The sequence below is a fragment of the Lissotriton vulgaris genome, chromosome 5 (assembly GCF_964263255.1).
Source record: "Lissotriton vulgaris chromosome 5, aLisVul1.2, whole genome shotgun sequence".
Classification (NCBI taxonomy): Eukaryota; Metazoa; Chordata; class Amphibia; order Caudata; family Salamandridae; genus Lissotriton; species Lissotriton vulgaris.
This window is the reverse complement of record NC_141693.1, coordinates 388,844,108-388,870,397: the sequence shown is the minus strand read 5'-3', so window position 1 is coordinate 388,870,397 and position 26,290 is coordinate 388,844,108. Positions and strand designations below refer to the sequence as shown.

The following is a 26,290-nucleotide window of genomic DNA, read 5'->3' as shown; positions in this document are numbered from 1 at the left end:
AGTTATGCTGGAAGGGGATAACTATACAGGAGGTCATCATAAGCATTTCCAAACTGCTGTTGGTACTTTGGCGTTGCTGGTGCAGGTGAAGGTGCAGTTTTGGCAGGTGAAAGGTCCGTGGGTGCGCTTTAGGGTGGCTTTGTAGCAGTTGTAGGCCCGTCCATGGTTGAGTGCGGCAAGGGTGTTGGCGTCATAGTGGAATCTTGCTTCGTCGCTAGCGTGGGGGCCAGGGATTCTGGCGCTATGCACGGTCTAGGCGCGGACGGGTGCAGACGGGCTTGCCTTAGATGGGGTCTCACTTATCCCAAAGACAAATGTGCACCCAGTGAAAACTCAGCAGAAATTACTTTTTTGTACCTCACAAGATGCATATGATGTCAGCCAAAAGTCTGTACACCAGGAGACTTTCCTCAGCCACATTCTGTTGAGACTCTACCGGCTGCTGCGTTCAGTTAAACCACTTTGTTCCTGTTTTGCCAAACGCCTCTTGTTTTTTCATTTCTCTAAGGTAAATTCATATCCAAGCAACACTAAGATCTTTATGGGCATCTGGGACAAGTGCCTGGTCCCTCATATACAGGACCTTATGGACCATGACCAGACAGGGTTCAATCCCAATAGAGGCTGCTCTAATAACACAAAGCATATCCTCTCCATCATGAACAAAACTTCACGTCCCAAAACGCAAGCCTTTCTCTCATCAATCGACAAGAAGAAATGTATGATAGAGTTCAATGGCCCTTTTTGCTGCAGCTAGTAGTCGAAGAGCCAGGTCTTGAGCAGTCTTCTGAATGCCAGGAGGTCTGTGGTCTGCCGTAGGAGGAGGGGGAGGGCGTTCCAGGTCTTGGTGGCGTGGTGTGAGAAGGATCTGCCCCCGAGTTGGTTTTGTGGATGCGTGGGAGGGTGGCCAGGGAAAGGTCGGCGGAGCGGAGTATCCTGTTCGGTACGTAGAAAGAGAGTCTGCTGTTGAGATAGGCTGGGCCGGTCTTGTGGAGTGCTTTGTATGCATGGATCATGAGTTTGAAAGTGATTCTTTTGTTGACGGGGAGCCAGTGTAGGTCTCTCAGGTGAGGGGTGATGTGGTCTCTGCGTGGGACGTCTAGGACCAGGCGTGCGGAGGCGTTCTGGATTCTTTGGAGTCTGCTGATGAGTTTGAACGGGGCTCCGGCGTAAAGGACGTTTCCGTAGTCGAGTCGGCTGCTGATGAGGGCGTGGGTGACTGTTTTCCGTGTGTTTGTTGGGATCCATCTGTAGATCCTGCGGAGAATGCGGAGGGTGTGGAAGCAGGAGGAGGAGGAGACTGCGTTGACTTGGTTGGTCATGCTGAGTGTAGAGTCGAGGATGACCCCTAGGTTGCATGCGTGGTTGGTCGGTGCGGGGGGGTTTCTCAGGGATGGAGGCCACCAGGAGTCGTCCCATGCCAAGGGGTTGGGCCCGAGGATGAGGATCTCCGGCTTGTCCGTGTTCAGCTTGAGCCTGCTTGCCTCCATCCAGTCGGCGATGGCCTTCATACCCTAGTGCAAGTTGGATTTGGCGATGAGGGGGTCCTTGGTGAGGGAGAGGATCAGCTGGGTGTCATCGGCGTAGGAGATTATGTTGAGGTTGTGTAGTCTGACGATGCAAGCGAGGGGAGCCATGTAGATGTTGAACAGCGTCGGGCTGAGGGAGGATCCCTGCTGGACGCTGCAGATGGTTTTGGTGGTACCGGATTGGAACGAGGGGAGGATGACTCTCTGGATTCTGTCAGTGAGGAAGGAGGTGGTCCAATCCAGGGCTTTGTCTCAGATCCCTGCGTCAAAGAGGTGTGTGCGCAATGTGTGGTGGCAGACGGTGTTGAAGGCGGCGGAGAGGTCCAAGAGGATGAGGGCTGCTGTCTCGCCGTTGTCGAGGAGGATTCTGATGTCGTCTGTGGCGGCGATGAGGGTGGTCTGGGTGCTGTGGTTGCTGCGGAATCCAGACTGGGAGGGGTCCAGGATACTGTTGTCTTCTAGGTAGCGGGTGAGCTGGGTGTTGACGCCCTTTTTAATGACTTTTGCTGGGTACAGGAGTAGGGAGATGGTCCGGAAGCTTTTGAGGTCGCTCGGGTCCACCTTGGGCTTCTTTAGTAGGTCGTTGATCTCGGCGTGCTTCCAGCTCTCAGGCAGTGTGGTGGTTTAGAAGGAGAGGTTGATGAGTTTGCTCAGGTGGGGTGCGATGAGGCTGTTGGCTTTGTTGGCGATGTGGTGGGGGAGAGGGTCTGAAGGGGATCCTGAGTGGATGGTGCTCATGGTCTTGATTATGTCTTCGATGCTCACGTTGGTCCATGTGGTCAGAAGGTCGTGGTCGTGGTTGGTGGGGTCGGGTCTGTTCGTCGTAGAGGGGTTTGTTGGGTTCGTCTGGGGGCTGAAGCTGTTGTGGATGTTGGTGATTTCGTGGTGGAAGAAGGCGTTGAGGGTGTCGCACAGGGCTTGCGACGGCGGGATGTTGTTGGTGCAGGAGCTGGGACTGGAGAGTTCCTTCACGATGTTGAAGAGCTCTTTGCTGTTGTGTGCGTTGTTGTCGAGGCGGTCTTTGAAAGAGGCTCTTTTGGTGGTCTTGATGAGGCGGTGATGGTTGCGACTGGCGTCTTTGTGGGCTGCGTGGTTGGCGGGTGTTCTATTGCTTAGCCAGATGTTTTCGAGGTTTCCGGCAGGTTGTTGGAGGCGTGGAGCTCCGGGGTGAACCAGCTGGCTCTCTGGCTGGTGTCTCTGTCGGCGGGTAGTCGCACTGGTGCTACGGTGTTGGCGCAGTTTTCCATCCAGAGTCTGAGGGTGCGGGCCCCCTCCTCTGGGTTGGTGGGACTGGTCGGTGGGTTGATTGCGAGGTGATCTTCCAGCAATTCCTTGGTTACTTTGCCCCAGCATTGGCAACGGATCTGTGGAGTGTGGTGGTGAGTGACGGGTTTCTGGAAGGTGAAGTGGATCCAGTGGTGGTCGGTCCAGGTGAGCTCGGAGGTGTGGCCAAAGGCGACGTGTGGGATGGAGGGAAGATGGCATCGAGCGTGTGGCCGGCGGTGTGGGTCGGGGTTGTGACAATCTGTTTCAGTCTGAAGGTGGCGAGGTTGTTGACCAGGGTGGAGGAGTTGCTGTTGTTGTTGTTTTCCAGGTGGAAGTTCGGGTCGCCGAGCAGGATGTAGTTGGCGGAGGTCAGTGTGTGCGTGCTGATGAAGTCGGCGATGGAGTTGCAGAATTGGGGGCGTGGGCCAGGTGGTGTGTAGACAAGGGTGCCTCTGAGGGTGGTCTTGGGGTCCGTGTGGATCTTGAAGTGCATGTGTTCGGCGGTAGTGAGGGTGTCGTCAGTGTTAGTGGAGACCTTGATGGTGTTCTTGTGGATGATGGCGATTCCTCCCTCGACTCCGTTGGCGCGGTCTCTGCGGGAGATCTTGTATCCGTCGGGGATGGCCATTGCGATGTCTGGGGCAGAGGTTTCGTTCAGCCAGGTCTCGGTCAGGAAGGCGATGTCTGGTGATGTGGTGGTGAGTTGGGCCCAGAGCTCGACGAGGTGCTTGCCTGCGGAGCGGGTGTTGAGCAGGATGCATCACAGTTGGTTGGGTCTCGTTGCTGTTGGTACTTTGGCGTCGCTGGTGCAGGTGAAGGTGCAGTTTTGGCAGGTGAAAGGTCCATGTGTGCGCTTGGGGGTGGCTTTGTAGCAGTTGGAGGCCCGTCCATGGTTGAGTGCGGCAAGGGTGTTCGCATCATAGTGGAATCTTGCTTAGTCGCTAGCGTGGGGGCCAGGGATTCTGGCGCTATGCACGGTCTAGGCGCGGACGGGTGCAGACGGGCTTGCCTTAGATGCGCCATATAAGGGGGAGGTGGTGAGGGAGGGTCAGCTGGGAGGCGGGAAAGAGGGCAGCAAATGGGCACAGGGCGGGGCCGCAGGGGAGGCAGCGGCGGGAAGGTAACTGTGGGAAAAACAGCAAAGAAACAGCGTAAGAAGAGCGAGGCCAGGGAACCAGGCAGGCCCGCTCAGCTGCAGGGGGCAGCAGGCAAGGCTGGCAGGCAGACAGGGCAAACGGAGAAAAGGGTCACAGGCAGACGGGGTACAAGGAAGCAAGGGTTAAGGGCCCAGGCACTCAGGGAGTGAAGGCGGCAGTGGAGGCTGCAAGGGTAGCCGCAGTCAGCAGAGGAGAGATGGCAAGGCAAGGTTGGCACAGGAGTTGGTGGCGCTGCAGTGGAGGGGGGAGTGACCTACCAGAAGGTCAAGGGTAGCACTTTACTCAGACAATATCCTCCTGACACTGACCTACCCACTAGCCACTTTTCCAGCCCTTTTATAGAATGTGGACTCCTTTAGCCAAGCTTCTGGGTTTAACGTAAACACACAAAAATCACAGATCCTGGCTCTTAGTCTCCCAGGAGAGCAGAAGATTACAGCCACCTCATGGGATGCTCCTAACAATGCAATAACTGATGCAGCAGTTTGACTGGAGAGGGATCAAGCTCAAATGCCAAAGCAGCAACAGGGTGCCCTCCCGTGCCCTCCTGTCAAAGGGAGGACTGGGTGTCCAGTGTCTCAACACCTACTATATAGCATTTCAGCTGTGCTACCTGTAAAAGCGGAACCGCCCAACCTCTGAGATGCAATGGTGCTTTTTTGGACCAACCAGTCAATTCAATTCATGAAGCGTTATTCGGCACATTAAAAAGTACCATAAAAGGACAACACATGTATAATAACAATTTTACAAAATAAAAAACATATTTAAAAAAAAGTTATCATAAAATACAGACAACATTCCTAAAATAGCATACTTTTACAGGCCTTGATATAACAATTTAATAAAGTAGCAGTAAAAAAGCAGATATCAGCGGACTCCATATTAAATAGGAGATTCATCGCCTGGTTAACAGTATGTACACCATATTTGATAAACATGGGTTTCAAATAGGCTAGTCTAAAATCCATATAGAGCTTACAGATCAATTAAAAGTGCAAAGTGCTTTGTTTGGTAACGCCATCACTTAGACAAGGCCCAGTTGGGTGTTTCTTGAGGTCTGGTAAGGCCACTAGGTGATGTTCCACGCCGAACCTCAGCCTGGTTAAGACAAACTTATGGGATGGCCTAGTTACCATGGCAAGATATCCTGGAAAACCTTCACTCATATTGTATTTACAATAAAACATAACCGTGGACATAGATCCAACCAGTCATCCATGTGTGGAAATCCTCTGTTGTGCCCAAGAAACACTGACCATAAGGAACATATAACTCCCCGGTACTGCAGGCCACTCCAGTGACTTGGAATCATAGTGCTACCATATGGAGTCTGTCGTCCATGCTCTTGATGAAGACCCCAATAATAGGATATTCCATCTTTGCACCAGCCAGAATGGGCAGTGACTTCCTGGCTTGGCAGATAGACAACTACAGGCAAATAGGAGACATAAACGATGTGCAAATACGGCACTTGGTCTCCCAGCCTGAAATAAGAGCTCTAAGGTTCCATCCTTTGACCCACTTCAAATAATTGATAGTCACAAAATCCCATGATAAACATTTGGGGCCAGATTATGACTTTTAGCAGTGTGGGAGTGAGTGGCACGCCACGCACTGCCAAGAGTCACTGCTGCCCACCTAATTATGTGGTCTGGCAGACAGGTGCCATGGCGGTCCTGCAGCAGTGCTGATTAAAGGCTCATTATGACTCTTAAAAAGCACTGTTGCAGGACCACCATTGCACGTTGCCGCAAGGGAAATCATGTACCATGTTGTGCATTCCTTCATGTGCAGGAACTGGGGGTGCAAATCTACAGTGGGGTAAAACATGTTCCCCCCTGCATGCATCCTGAGGCACAGGGGCAAGAGGGGGCCCTGTAGGACCCCCTTTCTTTTCTCACACCTAGCAGTTAAATGGGGGAAGAACCTCCATGACACCGCTGGTGGTGAGGAAAATCGTAAAATGCTTGGCAGTGCTTCAGTGCACCATCAATCGTATTGCAGCCCTCAGACCACCGCAGGACTGCCAGGGAACACAGTTCCCGGGTGGTTGCAGCAGTGCAATGGCAGCCCGACGACCAAAGTCCTAACAGGACAGTCAGACCACCGGGTGCACTACCACTGCTATGCCATTGCGAGTTTGGTGGTCCTCAGACCACCAGACTCATAATCAGGCCATTGGTCTCTGACCTATACAAGGGCGACCCCACAAACACGAATGGTGGCCCAGAAGAGATGGGAAAAGGAGTTAGAATGCTCATTACTGGACAATGAATGGGGAGAAATATTCCACAGCACATGTGTAACGGTGGCCAGTGCTAATGGAAGAGTTCACACATGGTGCCCAACTAACAACCCAGACTGCTGGAGGGGTTGCATCTCACCTGGCACACTTACACACCAAAATTATGGCAGTACTGGACTGCAGTCCTTAATAGTGTCAATGACATCTCCCACTGAGATATTCCCCCACATCCTTTCTACACCCTGCTCGACGTCCCAACACACTCAGATTCCCCCTGTGTTTGCATCGGGGAGGGCGATGGCACTGGCAGCAGCTAGAGAGGCCTTCTAAGTCTTAAGGGAAAAAGATGCCATACAGACTATGAGGCGTGGCTAGACAGCCTTTGGCACCTACTGGGGGAGGAAACAAATCATAGCAACACTATAGGCAAAGGCGCTCTTTACATGACAATTTGAGGCACAGGCATCAAATTTCTCAAACAAGCATACTGAGAACTCATGTTCCCCAGGTACCAAAGTGTACTTAACCTCAAAGCTTCTGACACTATCACTTAGTGAACACATCACCATCACCACTCATGAATGGAGAAAGGTACAGGAATGATGAGCGAAGCAAACCGAGGGGAATACTGAGTCTGGATAATACAAGCTTTGAACACTATGATGCTTGGATGGGGAAGGTTAAGGTTGGAGAGGTTGATGGCCCAGTTTGGGAGAGGGGCCTGGTTTCATGTTCTTAGTTATAACAACATATAAACTCCACCTAATTTATTTTGCCCACTGGCCATTGGATGTAGGTGGTACTTCAGTGTATACCAAAAACTGATTTAAACCTAGAACTGCATTCAGGCTGCAATGACAGACCTATGACAGGTTTTAAGGGGCTATGTAAATGGGCAGCACAGTCCAAACTGCAAGCCGACTAGCAGCATTTAATTTACAGGTCCATGGTAGATGGTATACCACTCCAACAGGGACTTAGTAGGAACATAAATATGCCAATCTGGTGTAAGCCAATGCATCCATGTTGAAAGGAGAGCGTACAAGCACTTTAGCACTTATTAGCAGTGGTAAAATGCACAGAATCCTAAGGCCAACTAAAATAAATTCAGTAAAAATAGGAGGGGCGAAGGCAAAATATTTCGGGGGAAAACCACCCTAAGGCTGACAGATCTAATACCCAGTCTGATATATAGGGGTAAGAGTAACTTCTTGTCAAACATCAGTACTGCTCTGAAATTGAGACAGCTTGTCCAAAGGGAAGACATTCTGAAACTATTAAAAGTGTGGTAGATGCCAACTGTAGGTTTTTACAGCCTTCTACCAAACCTTTTGTTTTTCAAAAACAAACCCCCAAATTGGAAAGTTTGGTTTTGAAAAAAAAAAATATTTGAGGATTCTCCGACTCAGGGAGTGGGGGTTATTTTTTTGTTCATCGCAATCATGGGGTTCCTGGTGGGGACAGATAAAAAAGAGGACATCACACTCGCAACCCTAAATAGGGCTAGCAATGTGATGCCCTTCGCTGGCCAGCAATCTATCAGGCTGTCGAAATAAGCTTTCTGTCAATGAAACCAATGGTGGCACCGCCTACAAAAAGCTGATTGTCTGTCTGATTCTAAATAGGGGAGGTAGACCAAGGGGTTGGTAGACAGGATACTCCTTCTTATTTGTAATGGAATATGCTGTCTACCAGTCCCTAAATAAGGCTCAAAGTTTTCTGCATCAAAATGCTTGCTTTACATGATACTCCCATTGTATTTGTATTCAGGATTTGACTCAGAGTAAGTATCAAGTGCTAGAGGTCTGAGTTACTTAAACTGTTTGAAAGTGTTTGAATTTATGGATTTCAGTGCAAGTAAAAAGCTTAGGTTTACAATCTGTCTTTTAATATCATTTGGAGGAATTGGATATTAGAGTGTTGTCTTTAAGATATTATGTTTTTGAGGAAAATTGCAATACATTTCTCTAGAAGGAAGATGAATGTGCACTGAGTGACACAATCTTGGTGAGAAACTTCTCAACACCTTTTTGTTGGAGTGCGTTATAAAAACTGTAAAAGTTGAATAAATGAATTATAATAAGGTTTGAAGATCGTCATTTTGCTTATTTTTTATAGATCTAATGAGTACTCACATACTTATACTTACTACTCCGCTTTGGGTATAGGCCATTAACCAGGACAATCTAGTCAACTCAGTCATGGACTTTTTTTTCAAGCTGGCTCCAGGTGTAGCTCATCTCCTTGCTGTCAGTCTTGAGGCCCCAACACCAGGTGCTTCTTGGCCTTCCTCTTCTACTACAAGTACAATAAAGAATTGAGGTTACACAATCTGCACTTCATATGAATTGTCCTTTGTTCAAATATACTGTAAATATATGGGAGTTTTTGAAAATCCCTTCACTTTGTGTAAGGCACCGTGACAGTGCAGGTTTTTTTCAGGGGGCACCATAGGTGCTCCCCAGGCCCCTAAGCCGAGGGCCGGGGGGTATGGGGGCCCTGCTAGTGGTCCCCAATGTCACTTTCTGACAGTCTTTCCATGTCAGAAAGGCCGACATGGGCAGGCTGTTGGAAACCGACATCATAATCCAGATGGTCGAAATGCCACCCTTAAAGGATTATAAGAAGCTACCAACCAACCAACGGGCTCCATGAGCCCGTCCAAAGGCGTTGGTCCGTCGGTCCGTCCATCCGACTGCTGCCTCCAACCGCACACACCCTAATGCATCGGTCGGAGAGCAGCAGTTGATGCGGTTCTGACCGCAACTGACAAGCTGCTGGTTGCGGTCAGAACCACATCGTAATAAGGCCCTTAAGAACTTGAAAAATGACATTTGGCAATATCATTTGCACGTTTATAATTTGTATATTTAAGCAATCTTATTATTCTGAATTTCTCATGTTTAACTATTTTTATCTTCATAAAAGACTTTCTGATCAGGTTCATAAGGAAAGGTTAACTGCCACAGTTTGAGGCCACTCGTGATCTCTCTAGAAAAGTGGTGCACACAGTACTCATTGTTATTGAGGGATCCAAACCGTCTCCGTTTGTCTTACAGATTATCAGATAGGCAAACCTCATATGCAGATCTTAGTTCTTCAGTGGATCAGGGATGAATCTTTTGCAATCTCCAAAATATATTTACACAAAATTACATTGAAAATGTACCATTTTTGTAAAATTCTAAAACTGACAGATAGATGTTTTGTCTTTTCAAAATTGTGCTGTTTTATTTGAGTTTTTAAACATATTTATATTATGTCTTATATACCCATCTAAGTAAAATAAAGGATTCTAGTCACAGCACACAAACTATTACAAAGTAAAAATGTGCATCATTTCTCGCAACTGAAACATATGACAGGAAAGACATTTGAAATCAGCTTATATGGATTTGAGGTCATCAAGAGAGTAGGCATGTAGAAAATTATAAAACAAAGTATGCCATAATTTATTATGGCTAGACTTGTTCATCTTTCTCGTATGAAAGGAAACCATATTTAAAAGTATTACTTTTAGACTGAGTGTACTGCATTGTGTCCAATATAAACTACGTACACCACATTTGTGATATGAAGAAGAATTGCTTCATGTGGAATAACAATATTAATGCTAATATTGTGAAATGGAGAAAAGGTGGATGGTGAAAAGTCACTAAAAGAACTATTTAATGGATGGAATATGACCTTATGTATTCCCTGACTTTTGTGTGTTCAAGTCCATCAGATGGATATTGACAGTAGCACTTTAGGTTTATATGTAACCATTAGGTGGAATTATTAACTGTGCGGAGGTATGCCCATGGTAGTATGAAGATCAACTTCTGATATTAAACCAAGAGAAGAATAGTGAACAGAGTTTACTGTTTAGCATGTGACCTGCAGAGCTGGCAACTGACTTGGAAAGTCAGTTAAAGGGTCTATGGAGGGCCTACTGATACCGATATCAGCAAAACTATGAAAGCAGTGGTTGGCATTTTGCATTAGGCAGCACTGGAGGTCGGAGTTGTAATCCTACATCTGCAAGCACAGTTAGGAAGAAGCATGTAGTGTATAAAGCAGGCACTCAAGATCAGTTTTGTAGATATCATTATTGGAGCATGTGCAGTGGGGCTGAACTCCAGGGTTCTTATTTCCAAGTCCCTTGAGCCACGTTTTTTGCCATATTAACAGTGATGTAATGGCGTCGCAAGGTGCTTGTAAATGTCCTTTTACTCACCAGTAATCTTCATTACTCATGGTCGTGTTGTCCTCGTCCCCTTCTTTTAAACAAGTGAAATAATCCTATCTCACCAACAGAAAAAAGAACAAAGGAATGCTGACCACCCCACCCCCTACCCCTGGAAGTACATAAACGTACCAATCCCAGCATTCCTCCTGAACTACCTAGCCCCAGATGAAGGCCAGCAAGTTCAGTAGGGAGGGATGTAATGAAGGGGAAAGAGACAAGGACAACGGGACCAGGAGTAATGAAGATCACCAGTAATTAATATGACATTACCCCCAGGCCCCTCCAGTCCTCGTCCCCTTCATTTAAACAAGTGAGAATACCCAAGCAGCAACCTGCCATCATCCAACATCAAACCACCAGGACACAGGACCAACAGCAAAACCAAGTGATTTTTCGAAACAGGCAAAAGAAGGCAAATCAGGAACACACAGCCTGAAGAACCTCAAACCAAAATTAGCATCATACGCAGAACATTCTGAATGCGCTAATGCCACACAAAGGTATTAGAAGGTGCCCAGGTGGCTGCCCTACAGATCTCAGCCAGGGACACACCACAAACCTCAGCCCAGCAGGCAGCCATCCAACAAAGAGAACACCCCTGCACAATAGCCAGAGAAGGGGAACCATAAAGGGAGCCCGTCAACATGAATGACCTGCTTGGTATATTTATGTACTCCCAGAGGAAGTGGGTGGGTTAAGGCCAGCATTCCTTCATTCTTTTTTCTGCTGGTGAGAAAGGGAAGACCAAACCAATCGCACAACAGACAGAAGGCCACCGGAGTCAAATACAACTCCTGGAGGACGGAAATAATGACAGAGGGAATCCGCAACCCCATTGTCCACCCCGGATATGAACAGCTGAGAGAGACAGCATGTGCCCTTCTGCCCAACAAAATATCACTGTATTCAGGGACTTGGACCGTATACCCCCCTGGTAATTCAGGTAAGCCTCCGCCACTATGTTGTCTGAATGAAACACCACATTGTGATTCTACAACCGATCGTGGAACCCCCTGACAGCCTGGGACACTGCCGTCAACTCGCACCAATTCGAAGACCACCTCCCCTTCTGTAGGGACCAAAAAACCTGAAGGGAATCCAAATCCACCCCAAAGCACAGTCATCCGTCGTCAAGACAACCGGAGGAGAGGGCTACAGAGGCAGACCCATGGTGACATTGTCCAACACCATTCACCAATGCAGGGCAAGTAGGGCAGACAGAGACACCAGAACCAATAGGGCCATATAGCGAGACAAGGGATCCCAATGGGCCAACAGATGTAACCAAAAAGGGCGTAGATGAAACAGCGCCCAAGGAACCGTGAACACCGCAACTGCCATAAGAACCGGAAGCTGCAACCAGAGACGGAACGGAAAAGGAACACTCCTCTAGAAAACTACTAGCAGGGGTACCCAGACTCACCAACCGAGAGACAGGTAGAAACACCCCATTCAGATTGGTGTGTAAGCGAGCCCTGAATGTCAAGTCCTGTGAGGGCTCCAGCAGGCATTTGGAGAGGTTCAACATAATCGTACAGACAAGTAACTTGATGGACACCACACAAAGATAAGGTTTAACGTTCTTTATAAGCAAATCTTGAAGTACGGTAGTATGGTATAAGGAGGTCTGGACACAGGGGTCCCCTCGGTTCTAGTCTCTTGGAAGAAAAAGGGGGTAGCGGGACAGTCTTGTTACCAACTGGTAGTGGATGAAATGATGGTTAGCTCACAATCCTCGAGCTCGGCGTTCAAGGAGGTCGGGCCGCGGCAGCGCCAGCAGGTCCCGAGGAGATCGTAGATGGCACCGGGCCGCGGCAGCGCCAGCAGGTCCCGACGAAGATCGTAGATGGTAACGGGCCGCTGCAGTGCCAGCAGGTCCTGACGAAGATGGTGGTTGCAACGGGCCGCGGCAGCGCCAGCAGGTCCCGACGAGGATGAAGGTTGCAGAAGGCCGCGGCAGCGCCAGCAGGCAGGACGACAGTTCACAAGGCAGGGCTGCGGCAGCGCCAGCAGTCCGTCAAGGATGAGTTCTTCACGGTGTCTCTCGACTCCAGGATACAACTGCCTTCCTGCTCTGGAGCTGCCCCAGTTATAGGTCTGGCGCCCTTTGATGTCCGGACCCTCGCGCTTGGAGGTCGGGAGGTCCGGGATGAGGGAGTCCAGACACCCAGCAGGGGGGTGGAGCCAGCGCCCGGGGAGGCTGGGGGCGATCGGCACCTGGCGGGGGAGAGCCATTGACACTCCTCTCTCCCATTGACCTGCCAAGTGGTCCGTTCACCTCCTGGGTGGATGTCGGGATGCCGGGATGTCGGGGCCTTGCCAGGCCCAGGGTTAGGGTCGAGCTGAGGCCACGCGGCCTCGTGGTGCAGTGTCCAAGATGGCGGCTGGGCCCGGGCAATGGTGCTGGCGGTGGCCCGGGCCAGTGATACAGAGATGTTCGGGGGCAGGCGTCCCGTGTGGGACGGGTCACGGGTGACTTCTGTGGGTAGCTTCTGGAGGGTCGGTGCCCTGGCTCTGTCATGCGGGGAGGGAGCGAGCCCGTTTCTGGGGCCTGTCCAACACCCATGATCCCTCAGAGCCGGACAAAGCAACTCCTTATCCCCCAACAACTGATCCAGAGGAGCATGCATTAGCCAATCATCCAAGTATGGGTAGATCAGGACACCCAAAAGATGGAAAGAAGCCACCAACGGTGCCACCACCTTGGTGAATACTTGCAGGCCGACCTTAGGCTGAAAGGCAGAGCCTGATATTGATAATGCCAGCCCAAACGCAAAACCTAAAAAAATTGCGAGAACTGGGGTGAACTGGAACTTGATAGTAGAAGTCCTGAAGATCCAGGGTGCACACGAATTGAGCCAGGAGAACAAAGGAGCAAATGGAACCCCACTGTTACCTTGAGCACCAGGAAAATCAGGGAGTAGAACCCCCCTCCCCAGCTCCAGAGGAGGAACCACCCTTCTCCAACAGAACCTGTATCCTTTGAGACAGCTTGGACCTCTTGGTCAGATAAGATGACCAAGGATTCGGACAGACCCCTGAATCTTGAGGAGGTTCTGAAAATTCAGTGAGATAACCCAGTCTCACAATAACCAGTACCCATGCATCTGAAATGCATTTCACCCAAGCTGGGAAAAAGTATTGAAGTCGGCCTCTGACCAAGAATCTGGGGTCGGCCGCCAGATAGTCATGAACAAGGCTTTACAGGAAGGGACTTAGCTTTCTTGTCCCGACGCCCCTCAGAAGCAAACCTCCCATGACCACGAGAAAACTGCCTTCTTTAGGGTGGATGGAAGAAGAATTTTGACTTAGAAGATCCGGCAGCAGCAAAAGAATGCTTAAAGGAGGATGAATGCTTCTTCTCCTTAAAAGGTCTATGTAGATTGCCCTCCAACTTTTCACCAAACATCATGGTACCCTGAAAGGGCAAGGGAAAGGCCAAAGACTTCTGGGAAGAATATGTCTTCCAGTCCTTCAGGACCAAATTGCAGCGAGCCCCCACACAAGCCCCCAGAAAGGGCCGATGCCCTCACCACTTCGAATGAAACATCAGAGAGAAATTCCACCTGCCTCTCAATATGTTCCAGAAGTCCCGAATAGTCCGAAGTATCATCCATGGACCTATAGAGAGCCTTGATATCGGTAATAAGTGATTGTGCAACATAAGTCCCATAGATGCCTGCCTTTAGAGCCATATGGGAACCAGGATAAACTTGACAAAGGGGAGCATTCACCTTCTTGTGCACAGGATCCCTGACCACCGCATCCTCGGACAAGGAAGTACAACTCACCATACTTGCCACAAATGAATCATTAGTAAAGGAGTCTGGCTACTCTTTAGACACATCCTGAAGAGGGTATAGTTTTGCCATAAATTTGGGAAGCATGATATGATCAGGGTCATTCTACTCCCTCTTAAGAACCTCCTGGATGTAGGGATGGGCCGGAACATCCACTGCAGCAGAGCTCTGAAACTGGCGCAGTAAAGAACGCCGAAGTACTGGGAGCATCATCGCAAGGAAACCCAATGTTGGACTTTGCATGCTTCAGTAAGTCTGGCAACATATCCTTGTCAATGTAATTGCCCCTGTGCTCCTCCCATCCCCATCCAATCCTCCTCAGAGTCACAAGAATGTGAGAGCGGATTGTGCACTGAGCTCTTGGAACTGTAACCATCCCCCATTTCCTGCAAGATTACCTTGGTCAAACGATTAATCCTGGCATCATTCCCCTCCCTGCGCCGTTTGGAGCACTCTGGAAAAGGAGAGGAAGAAAACTCAGAAGTGGAATGTTTGCCCATGTCCACAGCCTCAGGAAGTCACAAAATCTGAAGAAACCAGGAGCACTCAGACTAGGAAGCAACCGAAAGACCAGGCATCCCAGGTCCCTATTGAAAAGGATCCCAAAAGTAGATCAAAGCACAGAGTCACTGGGTCCCCCAGCAGGGAACCGGTACACTCCTTTAGGAAGATATATGGACAAAAACAGCAACAGCCAGATGCTACCACACCAGCCAACCAGGTCGGAGACATATTCCAGTAATACATAAAACAGTCTGTATATACCAGGCTGACTCGGAACGAACAACACCGCTAGGCGGTACGCACATTTGGGCTGGTAACTTAAGCACAGGCAGCAATCACCCAGCTGCACAGCTGACCGAAATCGATATGCCTGACTTCCTGTCACATCCTGTGGAAGTCAGGCACTGCTGCCTGGAAGTGCCCCACCAACTGAGGACCGCTGGGGCATGAAACATGGAAACCCGACGTGCCCCTGAGCCGCAACACAGACCTTACAACCGGGAACCTCGCCATAAGATGATGACCCCGACCATGAGGAAACAGCATGATGCCCCCCAAGCCTGGCAGGGAAGGAGTCAAGAAGCCAGCCATGTTCCCGCTGCCCAGCAACAAAAACTGTAAGAATGCAGTAGCCTTCAAGGCTCCTGTCTTGTCCAAAACTGTTGGAAGTAAAAAAAAAAGAACAGGAGGAATGCTGGGATTGGTAAGTGTATGCACACCCAGGGGGAGGGGGAAGAGTAGGGCCAGCATTCTTTTGTTCTTTTTTCTGTTGGTGAGATAGGATTATCTCACTTGTTTAAATTAAGGGGACAAGGAGAGGAGGGACCTGCGTGTAATAAGACTCCAAGAATGTAGCGCCAACTGTTCTTCGAATATGACTGTTTTTAACTTCCTCCCCAAGAGTTAGGGGGGTCTATTTCACATTGCTTGCATAAGAGCCAATGACCCTGTGTTATGTTACTGCCAAAATATTGTATACACTTTAATTGGTGAATATGTTTATGTGTTAATCCATGCATAACAAAGAAGATATAATTAATTGTGTAATAACTTCATCAATGGCGTGCCCAATGGATTTCGAGATATTTTCATTTAAGGCATTTCTTTCTAGGTTAAAATTCTGTCTGGGCCAACAGACACTCTCCTTCTCCAAAGAAATGAAAATGTAAAACCACAGAGACATTACTACAGGGTGGGCATCTTTGATAGAAAAAACTACGAATTTACTATCAAACAGCAAGTTTCATGTGCGATCTGTCACTAAATTGATTCTTTGTAACCTGTAATCATTTTAGTCAATCATCAGTTCAATCACCTTACTAACAGCGTTTGCCGGCTCAAGTAAGCGCGGCGGAGTGGGGCGGGCCATGGGTAGGACGTTTTAATCGACAGACTGTGGAATAGATATAGTTAAATAAATAATACCTATTCCGTCATCTGTCGCCTCCCCCCCCCCCCGGCCGCACCCTTCCCACCACGCTTACCTGACCCCGCTGCTGCTGCTTACTAATTGGTTGCCTGTCATAGGAACTTTAAAGGCATTTGTTGACATATCTAAAGTAAAAACTACACATAACACAATGCCATAAACAAAACAACATAACAACACAATTAAAACATAGCAATGCAAATCACAACAAAATAGTCAAAATAGAATGCAGCACAAATATTGCAGTACGGCAAAAAATCATAGTTCAATAAATCAGCACAAAAAAATACAGTAGCACAAAAAAAAACACATCACCAGCACCACAACATTTCACAAAGCAAATGTGCACAAGAGTTCTTGTCACACATTACCACTTCCAGAATCCTGTTTTCAAAATACTATGGCAAAAGGTGTGCTTGTCAAAAATGTTTTGTGCTCTATCCCTAGGTGCTGATGGGAGATCTTTATTTGCCTCTAGACTAGGATCAGGGCATTTTATTGAAGGAGAACTTTGGAACATTATCATGCCCATGGGTAGCATGTTAGAGGTGGGCTTAGTTTTCTACGTAGAACCCGCTCTAATGATGTTAAACCTTTTTCTTTTGCTGTGTGTCTCAGTTTTATGTTGTTTTTCTCCTACTGTAGTTGTGCACAGAGTGGAAACACGAGGCGGAACAGCCACCAAAGGAAAATTAACCAGCAAGAAGAAAGCTGCCAAAATCTGACAGATTTCACTCCCGCCCGTGTACCAAGCAACATGGACATTTTCACTGCATACAACGAAACACTACAGTGCTCTCATGAGTGTGTCAGAACACCTGTACCAATCTACACAGATGAAACATTACACCAAACTGGAGTTTATAAAACAACGTTCAATGGAAATAGGTAAGCTCGGTTCTTTGTAATGGCAAATTGAAACTTAATGTTGTGTGTTAGTTTTGTTTGTTTGTTTTCTTTTTTAAGTAAAAGCATGCAAGTTCTTGCACATGAAAGAAAGGAATACTTCACTGTCAAATGAGAGTAGTTGTTTCCTTGCACTCTAGGAAGATATTTAAGTTCCTTGAGCCTAAACCTTTATGGCCATAGGGCAAGATGTGTAAAATATTTGCAGTTAGGAAAATTAAATTGTTGCTACGTTTTCTGATTGGAAACGCCCGGTTCAGCCTGGGAACATAAAATATGTATCATGCTGCATCAAGTGTGATACATTTTGCTTCCTAAAAATTGAAGCATATATATACATATAAATTCTCACATGCAAATATATCAATACATCAAATGATTTCATACTGTGCTCCTATGCTCCTAAAACTATGTTCAAGAAACAAAACTGTATACAGACACATAGACTAAGTGCCTGGATGCTCTCACGCACCTGCATACCCTCACAGGTGATTAGTTAGCGCTATACAAATACTGTTTTAATGACACTAGGCTAGTAAAGTCAATGTAATCTGATTTTAGCTCATGGTGTGAGTTTTGCATTACTTTTATCAACGATGCCTTGCAAACTTAAGATCACTAAGCCCTGAACTGTGAATTAGTAGCATGAGAACTTGGAAGCATCCACACTAGAAAATTGTACGGATGAAGAAATCGCTCTATTGGCACTCAGTTGCATCCCTAACTCCCAATACTGGTGACATTCTTGTGAATATGTCAGTTCTGTCAAGGTATGAAGTGACAACACACACAGGAGATTATTCAAATTACCTGTGAGCTATAGTTCACACATTCAAAATGATGCCAGGTGTGATTTTGGCATAATCTGGCACTGGGGAAAAAAGGGGAAAAATATATTTGACTTTAGGCAGAATATGAAACATGGCAAACAGGCATTGGCGTTTCTCTTAATAAACATTTGTTTGCACCAGTGTTAAGCCATGGAAAACATGTTTGCACTATGATTGTTGGTACACAGCTAAAAATAGTGCTTACTTGTAAGTGCTTAAACCAGGCTATCCATATTAATTAAAACTTGTACAAAATACTATTAGAACGTTTGAATCGTGCAGGGGACAACAATTTTGCTAAATTAGTTTGAAACAACATTCACATTGCTAAATAAACCTTTTCAAAATGGCCAAGAAGAAATTTGGGGCACGCTTTTCTAACTTAACGAAAACCAAAATTGTTTCCAAACACATCTGGTCTATGTTTGCCATTTTGCAATATTGCAGTATTATGGACCCATTATGTGTCAATGGGCATATGTCTTAACTTTCTTTTGCCTGTACTGCAATATGTACACAATACTTTTGGCTTCTGATCTTTTTTTTTACATTGCGAAAACACAATTGCTTATTCTTAGTCTCAAAAGGAGGCCAAAGATACAAATAGGGTTGGCTATTATACATGTCTTCAATTTCCTTTTCCTCAATGAAAGGAAGTCCATTCAGAGGTGTGGAGAACTGACACCCACCTGCCTCTGTTGATAATTCCAGTCATGGATGGCACAATGTTAAATTGTGTCTCATATACTTTATCCTAATTATCCAGGATTCATCTAATGAAAGTCCACACTTGCTAAACCTGGCATGAATGGAGTTTGAGCCAAATTCAAAATATTCAAAATGTATGTTCATAAAGGGATAGATTCTGAGTAGGAGTGTCCACCGTCAGGCCCAGGATACACATCTTTTGCTTGTATGATTGTGACTACAAGATTGTCATCATGTACATGCATTTATATTCTATACTCGAGAATGACTAGGTATTGAACATAGGGAACAATACGTTTGCCAATAACATAATGGCTGGTAATTCTGTTGCTGTGTCAAAATAATGGTCTTCAAATGTCAAGTGTCAAGGTGTTTTGCATTTGCAACCTGTAACTTGTGCAGCTTGGCTAGGTGTTTGAATATTATTCAGATCTTTGCAAAGAACAATTATTCACAATGACCACGAAAAAGCGAGACATTTCAAGTCTGAGTTATAACAAATCAGACACAGAAGGAACGGTGAACATTGATTTACGATTTGCAAGCAGATTCTACATTACTTTCCTGCATTTCATGTGATTGCAAAACAGTCGGTAGGTAATGCCTTCCACACCATTGTGTAACCATGCCAGTCATTTGACAGACATAGATGCATAACTTCCTTGCTGTTGACCGCTACAGAAGTAGGGCTACAGAGCAATCACAAATAACTTCTTTACAAGTTTTCGTGTTGCCCTATGAACGATATATACAGTCATCTGGTCTTCCATCCTTCTCAGGCCTTAGTAGTTTGATTTGTGCATAGGTTTCATGCAAAACGGTGACCAGGGCCAGCTTTAATACTGGTGGCGCCTAGTGTGAGCACGGAAACGCCTACTCTGCATCTCATCAGTGCTAGTTGGTGATGTCCACGGTGGAGATAAATTTGGGGGCTGTTATCGCGGGAATACTGGTGTTGTCTGTAATTTGCACCAGCTTGTGAATGGAGTGTTAAATCTATCTCCACTTGCTGCGTTAAGGTGGAGATATATCAGAGTTAACTCCTTGTGAATATGACCCTAAGTAGTTAAAATATAATACAGTGGTTGAGATTAGCTTTACTAATAAGAACTAATTTCTACCCAAACAAACCTTTTTATCAACCTTAGGATAAGGGGAAAACAAAATAAGGTTATAAACCTACGCTTTGCAGTTTGTATGTAGCTCTTTGATGACACTTCATAGCTCACTTTGCTATTTTAGAAGGACTGTAATTTATAAACTGCAAGTATCAAATGATGTCAGAGACAAAAGCAGTAGCCAATGAGCTATTTCATAAAATACAGTTCTGTGAGCTACATGTTCCTTGTGCTTTGCAGCAGGCATATTTTTGCGATGAGTCAAAACTGCAACTAGACAAAACTTAGATCTCTTCAGCAGGTACTTTAATCAGTGAAGTTCTTTTAACATCTTAAATATTGGCTGAAAATTGCTGGTTACACAAGTCATTTTGTAGCAAATGTTTTTAACCTCATAAAATATTTCAAAATGCAGCGGCCCCCGAGATCAATGCCAGATACACCACCATAAAGTGGGCACTGGCTGTGACCTGAAAATTAATCCATGAGGATGCCTCAAAGATAATAGGGGAGTAATATTTGCTCAGCCACAAATGCACATTTAAAAAAGAAAAAACAAGTACACCTTTACTACAGTGTGTTACATTTTACCATCTTGAAATATCCATTCCCCAATGGTTTATCCTTCAAGCTGTTAAATCAACAAAGTTTTAACCCTTTTCTTTTTAAAAAAATATTTTGTTTTATTGTCAATAAATGGGGTACATACGTAAAAAAACAATACCAGCAAACAAAATCTCATAAAAATGAAATCAAAAGAAATATGCAAAATTGTATATATAAGGACAAAGGCAAGAGGGAGCACCAAAACAAACCAGCAACATATTCCTTAAGCAAAACCTTATGTCATAACTTAAAACAACAGCTCCCATATACTTTCTAACTTTATCATAGAACATATACCGCTTGCCTTAGCCAAGACTTTTTCCATTTCATACGTTTCTTTAACCAGCTGCCACCAAACATTTGCAGAAGGTGACTTAGGAGATATCCATACACGGGCTATTGCCAGCCTAGCAGCAACTAGCAATATTGAAGCTAATCGCGAAAATCTGGCATCTACTATCTTACATCCTAACATGATTTCTGTAACTGTTATCAATGTCATTATCCCCAACCTCTGTGAAAATATTTGACCAATCTGTTCCAATATGCTGCTAATTCGGGGCAGGTTGCAAGCATGTGAATAATATTTGCTTAATAAATCACATCTGGGGTGTTTAGTCTTGTCGCTAGCCGAGCCAGGCCTAGCCCATTGAGACATTTTTTCTGGCGTATAATATATCAAACATATAGTGCAAAATTGCTGCACTCGCAAATTTAATGAATGCACTGAGAAAGCAATAATATTCAGCGCCTGTTCTATTGCGTTTGATTTGATCTCTGACCTTAAAACTATACTCCAGCGCCCGATAGTCTTTCAGAATAATTTTTTCTTTTTGTAAACATTTATACATTTCACTTATCACAGACTTCGTTTTCCCACTATACATACATTCCCAAACATCAGAGCTAGCTAATTTTCTCACATCTATGTGTCTGACCAAGTATTCTCTGATCTGTAAATATTTTTAAAACATGTAATCAGGCTGTTTATGCACCCTCTGCAGACTATTAAAGGAAACAAATCCATTATAATTGTAGAGATCTCTCAAGCAAGTCACCCCGTATCTAGTCCCTCGTTTACTAAAAGCATCATGGAAGATCTCTGGAAATATTGGATTGTCTCATAGGAAAGGTTTAGCATGGTAAAATGACATATTACATCTGGTAAAAATAGTGCGCCAGATAAACGTACTGTCCCTTATAGTCTTGAACTTGACTCTCTTGAAGTAGTTTGGGTCATTGGTCCTATATATGTACACATTACTGTCCTTACCAAGTTTAAATTGATGGAAGAAATTTTGGTATTCAGTCATTAAGAGACTACGAAAACGACCAAAAATAATTTTTTAAATAAGGAAAGTCAAGTCCTCCTTGTTCAAACTGTAGTTTTAGCAAATCAATAGCTTGTCTACCTTTTTATGTCCCCATATAAAGCTACTCAGAGCTTCCTCTTATTTCTAGAAAAAATAATTTGGAACTCGCAGAGGAATAGACCTCAATAAATACAAAACTTTGGGCAAAATCTTCATCTTAATGATATTGGAACGTCCAATAATACCATGGGGAAGTTTGTGCCACTTCCTAAGCATATAAATTGTCTCTTTCAATAAGAATTCATAATTCCGGGTACATTTCTTGTCTATCTGCGCTGATAACCTGAGCCCTCAGATAGGTGGCTACCATGCAGACCCTGGATATTGGTCTTACAGGTTTAAAGTTAAGTAGCATTTGTTTTTTTTTATTCCGTTTATATCCTAAGATATTACCGACCTTTGCAGCTTTTTCTTCAATAATAATAATGGCTCTAGGTGAATCAGTTGTAAAAACCTCTATATCATCTGCATTAGTGATGACCTTGAGGGGTACATCGCCGGAAACAAAAGGGGTGAGGAGTGATATGGAAATGCAACTGCAAAGAACAAATTAACAGCTCTATTTATAATGCAAATAATAAGGGAGAGAGGGGACACCCCTGTCTAGTGCCAGAATGAATCAGTAAGGCTTTTGACTGGATACGTAAGTATGATAGTTTTGCTTGGGGCTTATCACATAGGGCTTGTATCCAGCACTTAAATTGGCCTTGGAGCTCGAATTTGTCCAATGTAGCCGACAAGAAGTTCCATCATACACTGTCAAAAACCTTCACAGCATCTAAAAGAATCATACCTATATGGATTGCCCTACTTTCGGCCATATCAAATGAACCAATTGCTGTGTTAACATGGGCTGTAGTATCCCTACCTGAGATAAACCCACTTTGATGGGGAGAAAATAGCCCAGGCATAGTTGAAGAGAGATGATTTGCTAGGATCTTAGCAAAGATCTCAGCGTCTACATTGAATAATGAGATAGGCCAATATGAGCCACATTCCTTAGCCGGCTTACCCTTTTTAAAAAAAAGCAAAATTTTTGTCAAGCACCATGAATTTGGTACATTCTCCGGAACCCCTATGCTTTGTGTGACCATTCTAAACAACGGAGTCAGGATATCTTTGAATATCTTATAGAATTCTATAGCTATAGACTCTTCTCCCACTGCCTTTCCAGTTTAAAGATAAGATATTGCCAGTTGTAACCTTTTCCAATAAAGAACTTTATCATCAATAAATCAGTATTGATGTTACATATAAAATGTTTAATAAGATGAGGAACTGCAAATGGACTCAATACTCTGGGACTTCACATTAATCTTTATCATTAAATACACTATTTCCATTACCTTTGTCTATCATATTGCTTTTTTCTTTTTTTTCTGAATATGCAAAATTAATTTTAATGTGAAATACTGACTATCTGTTATGCTTATATGATGGATGCTCAAAAACATTCTCCCCAAACTTGACAGTTAATACAGCATCACACTAGAGAATAGTTAATTTACTTGTCAATTTATTTGGATTGAACTAAAACAGACCATAGATTTATTGCCACTCTGTTAAATATGAGATTTGCTTTGCCTGAAATTATTTAGGTTGAAACATATGTGCATTAAAAAGGATATGTTGCAAATTTACAAAACAGATACATGTAATTATTCAGTAAAATAAAATTAAGGAAAATCACACTTCCACTGTTCTTTCTAAGGATTTTTCTTTTTAAAGAGATATTTAATGCTATGAGCTATTAATGGAAATATTGTCTGTGATATATTTACAATTATTTATTTTTCTAACTGTAGACATTTGATTACACAGCATGTAAATGTACACAAAGTCCAAGAAAATAATCTAAATACTAAACATAAATTTAAAAAGTGTAGGCATTCGTTATCTTTAATTCTAAGCAAATGTTTGTAGCGTCTAGAGTATTAACTAAATGAGCAACAGATATTGATATTGATAAAAGTTAGTTGAAGCATTGTTAATTGCTATTGAAGCTAATATTTAGAGAGAAATAAATAATTAGCAAGGATTTTCAAACCATTTCATTGAGTGTATGTGTGTGTTACTTATGATATGAACCCCAGCCAACCAATGCCGGGGCAAAAAGTAGAACTTTTAGCTTTATTATTTCTTTGTGTTTTGTCTGTGAATTGTGTTGAACATCGTCTATGTATGTCTGTACTGTTGTTAATATTCTTCATTGATACATAAGCATTGGTTGGAAAGGGTTCATTGTTTTTTCATCTTAAGGTAATGCTTTTCCGGAAATCATTGACCTTTAAAAGTATATGCCTTAGCCATTTCATTTATTCGTTTGTAAGTATCACAAGAAACCAAGCATGTTTCCAAATCAGTAATTATGCATAAACCAGCATTAAAGCAGTGTTCACACAAATTAAGGAGTGCAAGTACCTATGAAACTAGCTTTCATGTCAATTTTAGGCAAATAGATAATTTAATAGAACAAAATGCAATCTGTTAAATTCTTGTTAATGACAAGAATTTTATTCCAATTTACTAAGGAGAATTCAGCAATATTAAATTGCATTTTTGGGGCAAAAGCATATGCATTTCAAAATGAGGTCAATATGCCAACTAAAGCATTATTTTATAAAGATTTTTTAATCTATAAAGCTAATTTTTGCAGCAGGCCTGACCAGGCTTGCTTGTGTGTTACGTACCAGCACGCGCAAGCCCATTTTTCTGCTCGCTGCAGACCCTCCTCTTCTGATCGGCATCTAATTCCTGTGGCCTTTGTGTCTGAGAAATGGTTTGAAATCTCCTGCTGACTGGCCGAAGTCTGTTTTACTTCCTGAGGGCAGGGCAGACGCCATGTTTCTATTTTCTGGTACGTACCACTCTTAAGAAATTTTTTCCAACCACGCCACTTCACCTAAGTTTTAACATTTCTACGCATGGAAAATTTTCACAATAATATATTGTCACCTGTTGATGAAGTCTTGTTAAAATCTTGTTTTATTGCTTGGATCATCATGCACTAGACAATCAGTAAAACATTAATTGACAGAACAGTCAGAAAGGTTGATGTGATAGAGCGTGAGTAATATGTTACATTTCTGAACTAAAAATATTGCATTTGTTATAAGTAATATTTGAACATGCCAACCAACCTATTGAAAACTATTCTCATTATACTTACCCTAGCTATTTCAAAGTGCATATGCCAGTGACCACAGTGGCAAAGGCTGATACCCATAACTTTGTTAATGTTTTGTGATTTGTTGAATGATGTAATGATACCTCTTTACCATTTCTATTAAAAAGGGTGCTTCCAGTGAATTTTGTCACATAAGGTCTTAACACAACGAGACATCATCAATGGGAACCTCATTGTTTTCGTGATTGTTGATGAAGATTGGAACATTGCTGAAACAGAACTGAATGCATTTCTTTTTCACGGACAGCCCTTTACTTTTGCCTGTTAAGAAAAGAGGCCAAAAGGCAAATTTGTCAAAAGATACCAAATTGCCATTGTGCATTAGCCAAATAAGTCTTATTCAAAGTATTCATTAGATTTGTTGGTGATATTCATGTGTAGGTCATGTTGATGATCAAGTACTAATATGAATAATCTTCAATGACTACAACATGCATCTCCATAAATATTTGAAGACCATATTTCTTTAAATTCAAACAATGGCAGCCCTTCACAATGAACTCAAGTTCAAGTTTAATCTTTATTATGTTTTGGAACTCCATAGAGGTCCACATAAAAGAAACACACAATACAAAACTCCATTTATTACCAGAGAGACAGTTTACAACAGTTACCGCAATACAAAATAATTCATAGATACATACATCATAGGCGATCCTTCAATAAATAGCTAAAAAGCATTTTAAAAAAATAAAAATGTTAAAACAGAATCTCTCATTTGGGGAGTTATATGGGGCAAACATAAAGGAATTAGCATTTAAAATACCCATTTGCAAGCATATTTGCCTTAACCATTTACGACGAAATGGACGTAGCGCTGGACATATAAAAAGAACATGCATTCGGTCTTGAGTGGACAGGTGACAAAAGTCACAGATTGCAGGGACTCCATACCATTTAAACAGAAGATTATTTAGAGGTAGCAAGTCCTGCCTCAGGAGTAACCAGAATCTCCGGACGCCGTGGGGCAAATTCCAAATGACATAAGGTTGCACAAATTTTCTTGCAAATGAGTCAGTAAGGGGATTAATACCTTTCTTAGCAAGGATCGAGGTGCTGTCCAATCTGTAGCTAGGGTCCCAGGAGGCCTCTTTCAAGACAGACTTTAACTGGGTTGCGGATAAGGAAAAGAGGGTACTCTCCTCCAACTGCAGAAGCGATACAGCCTTTCTAAAGTTTTTAACAATTAGGGAATATTCTCTTAAACTTCCCAATAATTCTGCCTTTAAAAGGATTCTCATAGTCCCCGCTTCCCCTCTGGCTATGCTTGCGACCCAACGAACTACAGCTGCCAGGCCCTGCACCCAACTGCTGCGCAGGCCAAACTCAAGTCTGCAAGCGGCCACTGAGCAGGCGGAATTAATAGAGGTTACACTTCTTAACAATTTTCCTTCAACC

The 26,290-nt window shown here is 44.2% G+C and overlaps 1 protein-coding gene across 1 annotated transcript in view; it reads left to right on the top strand.

Moving 5' to 3' along the window:
- AJAP1 (adherens junctions associated protein 1) overlaps positions 1-24,563 on the top strand; it is a 623,891-nt gene extending 599,328 nt beyond the window's left edge. Inside the window, exons 4-5 of the mRNA XM_086920075.1 lie at positions 16,810-17,052; positions 24,431-24,563. Of these exons, the coding sequence (XP_086776201.1) occupies positions 16,810-17,052; positions 24,431-24,503 (316 nt within the window). The 3' untranslated portion in view covers positions 24,504-24,563. The remainder of the gene's footprint in view (positions 1-16,809; positions 17,053-24,430) is intronic.
- The last annotated feature ends 1,727 nt before the right edge of the window (positions 24,564-26,290 follow it).